The sequence below is a fragment of the Thermoascus crustaceus genome, assembly GCF_041956765.1.
Source record: "Thermoascus crustaceus strain CBS 181.67 unplaced genomic scaffold VTN00scaffold_5, whole genome shotgun sequence".
Taxonomy (NCBI): domain Eukaryota; kingdom Fungi; phylum Ascomycota; class Eurotiomycetes; order Eurotiales; family Thermoascaceae; genus Thermoascus; species Thermoascus crustaceus.
Window position 1 is genome coordinate 2,112,397 of NW_027192531.1, and position 3,218 is coordinate 2,115,614.

Sequence of the window (3,218 nt, forward strand, 5' to 3'; positions counted from 1 at the left end):
TTAGTTGTGCTTTATGGATAGATGCCAGGTTACTATGAGAGTTCTGAACAGACTCAGCAGCATCTGTTGCCTCCAACGCCGGAACAGAGAGTGGGAGAACTCTCAATCTGAGACCCAGAAACAGACTAGCACCATTCCTGTTGCCCATGGCAACATCATGGTTTTCTCTATTGACTAACTATCTCAAGGCTGTAATGGTGTGTAAGGTGCATGGCATCTACACAATCTTCTGTATGTACATAGACTTGTTCAGCATAGCGACAGGCAGTGCACTAAGGATATTATACTTAAAGGCCCTCTATGAACATATTATGCTTGGCTTTGAGCTGATAGAACTAATATAGATTGCTGCAACACCTAGATAATGAAACCAGATCCAACAGTTCGTGGAGTGCAACGGACAATTTCCCCGCCTTCCTATTTTGGAACAAAGGAAACCTTCCTCCGAATTCCACTTCATCCACCAGACTTTCTTCTTAGCCTTTCTGCTCCTCTTCTTTCTTCAGATTCGGGTGGCTGCTGGCAGAGCCCATTAGGTATATTAAACCTCTTCTATATCGAATTAGATCAACCGAGATGTCCTCAAGTTCTTCCGCTGATCCATGTTCTTTTCTTGCCCCGCTTCTCAGGCTTGATGCCATTCCATGATGCCGTACAGTCTCCTTCAGTTTCTGCTCTCAGCTTTCAATGTCAACTCCCTTCTTTGCTTTCTTAGCATTTTCCTCTTCCAGCCTGGCAGCCTCCTGCACAGCAAGTCCGGTTTTTCCAATTTTATGTTCTTTGCTCAAGACCTGCTTGCTCACGAGGAAACTGAGGCCAAGAGCAACAGCTGACACCGCTGTATAGAAGATCCATTCAGCCTGCAGGCTATCTGTATAGGCCTTCAAGACCACCTGCTTCACTCCGGCCGGGAACGTCTGAATGAGATTAGTTGAAGCAGTTGCATCGCCGTGGGTGAGCATGTCAGCCCTCTCCGACGGCAGCACTGACCTGAGTTGACTATAATGCGCAGCCATGCGGTTCTGAAAAATGACGCCTCCAATAACGACTGATATTGCCGTGCCCATGGCTCGCGCAAAAGAGCTGAACGCAGCAGCACTCGCGACATCGGCGGGCTTGGTTTGGCTGAAGATTGATATAATCGGAGCCTGGAATAATGGCCCGATGCCGATTGCTGTAATAAGCTGATATATTATTATACGTGGCCAGGAAGCATACGGCTTGAGGTCGATGTACAGCCCATGTCCGAGAAGCATGAGCGCTGTACCAAAATAGAGCGGTGGACGGTATCGACCAGTCTTTTTGATGTACCCTCCAGTAAGGGTGGAGCAGAAGCAGGCCATTAGTGTGACAGGAAGGATGTATACTCCAGAGAGAAGTGGGCTGGCTCCAATAACCGACTGAAAGTACAGCGGTAGGTAATACATATCGGCGATATAGACGAAGCCGTGAATGAAGGCAATTCCAAAGGTGGCGTTGTTAGAAGGCGACTTGAAGAGTCGCATAGGAGCCAGGGGATATTTCGCGACCTTCCATTCAAAAACGACAAAGATAACCAATGTGAGCAGGCCGAAGATGATGAGACAGATAACGGTCGGCGAGTCCCAGGGGTAAGCGACTCCGCCGTAGACGAGCCCAAGCAGAAACATGACGGTGCCACCAACGACGGTAGTCGTTCCCAACCAGTCCATTGCTTTTAGGCCATCAACGAGCGGTGTCTTGGGCGTTTCTATGCGCAGGAAGAACAGAAGGGTTATGAATCCGATACCGTCGATGGGAACTTTATGCTGTTAGCAGTGATCACGAATCACTCATGAGGGAAACAGACGGTTGATCCAAAAACACCATCTCCACGATACGTATTTTGCGAAGACCCCTCCGAGAATTGGCCCAATACCACCAGCAAGACCCCAGACAATACCGATTATGCCGTAGTAGAGGCTCCGATCACTTTCAAAGTCAGTCTAAAACAACACACCTTGCAGATATTTATCTGTGGTCCTCATACCGTTGGCTAAACATATCGCCAATCACAGTGTATACCAATGATAATACACCACCACCGCCTATTCCCTGAATAACACGCCCAGCTATGAGCATACGAATGTTGACACTCAGTGCGCCTATGAGTGATCCAATGACGAACACGACGTTTGCCAACAGGATCATCGGTTTGCGACCCCAGATATCGCTCAATTTCCCCCATGGCGGAGGAGATGCTGACTATTGTCAGCACAAATTTACAAGCGTGTGATGGATATTTAGGTAATTCACCTGCAGCTGGGAGCAAGTATGCGGATCCTATCCATGTATAGTCAATTGCGGATGCGCTGAACGATTCTGCAATTGAAGGAAGGGCCGTCGAGACGATTGTCTGCGATCGTCAGCTTCTCGACAAACGTCAAATACTCCTTTGTTCCATGTCCCCTGAAAGATAACCTACCTGGTCGATAGCTGCAAGAAAGGTTCCAATGGACAAGGCGAACATGAGGGTAACAATTTGCATTTTTGTCATGCCCTCCTCTTTCGGCTTTGCTGCTTGCTCTTCATTTTTGCACTCCACTGGCTCGGGTCCTCCTCCAAACACGCTCGTTGATAGGGTCCCGTTCTCATGTTCAGTATCAGCGGTAGATTCCGCCGCCACTGGGCGCGGCTCCTCTCTTGAATTCCGTGTCGACATGGTCAACAGATCAATCGGTTCTCTCTTCCAGAAGACACAGCCCTCGAGAAAGCGGAGGATACTAATTCATAAGGTAACAGCTCTATGGTGCCGGCTCAACCTACTTAGCTAAAACTTAAGGTCCCTACGAACTTATGTTTAAAGATGAGAAAAAAGAAGGACATGTGGAGGATGTACGTCTAGCTGCATCAGCTGATACCCATGCGGCGGCTATTTGATACCGATCGTTGTGACTGGGCCACTCCCTCCTAGGTGCTGACATTGACGGTTTACAAAATAAAAATGGGTTGAAGCCTGCAGCGATATGCAGCTTTGGCTAAGCCACTCGGACATTATAACGATTCGAGAGATAATGGGCGTTGAAGTCTAGACTAGAAAGGTATAGCACTTGTAAATCCCACCTATAATAGTTGGCCGCTTTTTTCGGGGCTGACGTGAACATGCAAAGGTGTTTGAGGATCGTTAATCTGACAACACTAATATCCGGCCCCCCAAAACACCTGTACACCTGTTCCCAAGACCACATTACTGGCCCACT

General features: G+C 48.2%; 1 protein-coding gene across 1 annotated transcript; it reads right to left on the reverse strand.

The window, feature by feature from the left end:
- Window positions 1-677: 677 nt before the first annotated feature.
- Window positions 678-2,680, reverse strand: VTN00DRAFT_8259 (uncharacterized protein; the record flags this gene model as incomplete). The annotated part of the gene is made up of 5 exons (XM_069435093.1): window positions 678-1,780; window positions 1,829-1,950; window positions 2,009-2,219; window positions 2,275-2,374; window positions 2,444-2,680. 5 exons carry the CDS (start codon window positions 2,678-2,680, stop codon window positions 678-680), a joined length of 1,773 nt encoding a protein of 590 aa, XP_069286525.1.
- Window positions 2,681-3,218: the final 538 nt, after the last annotated feature.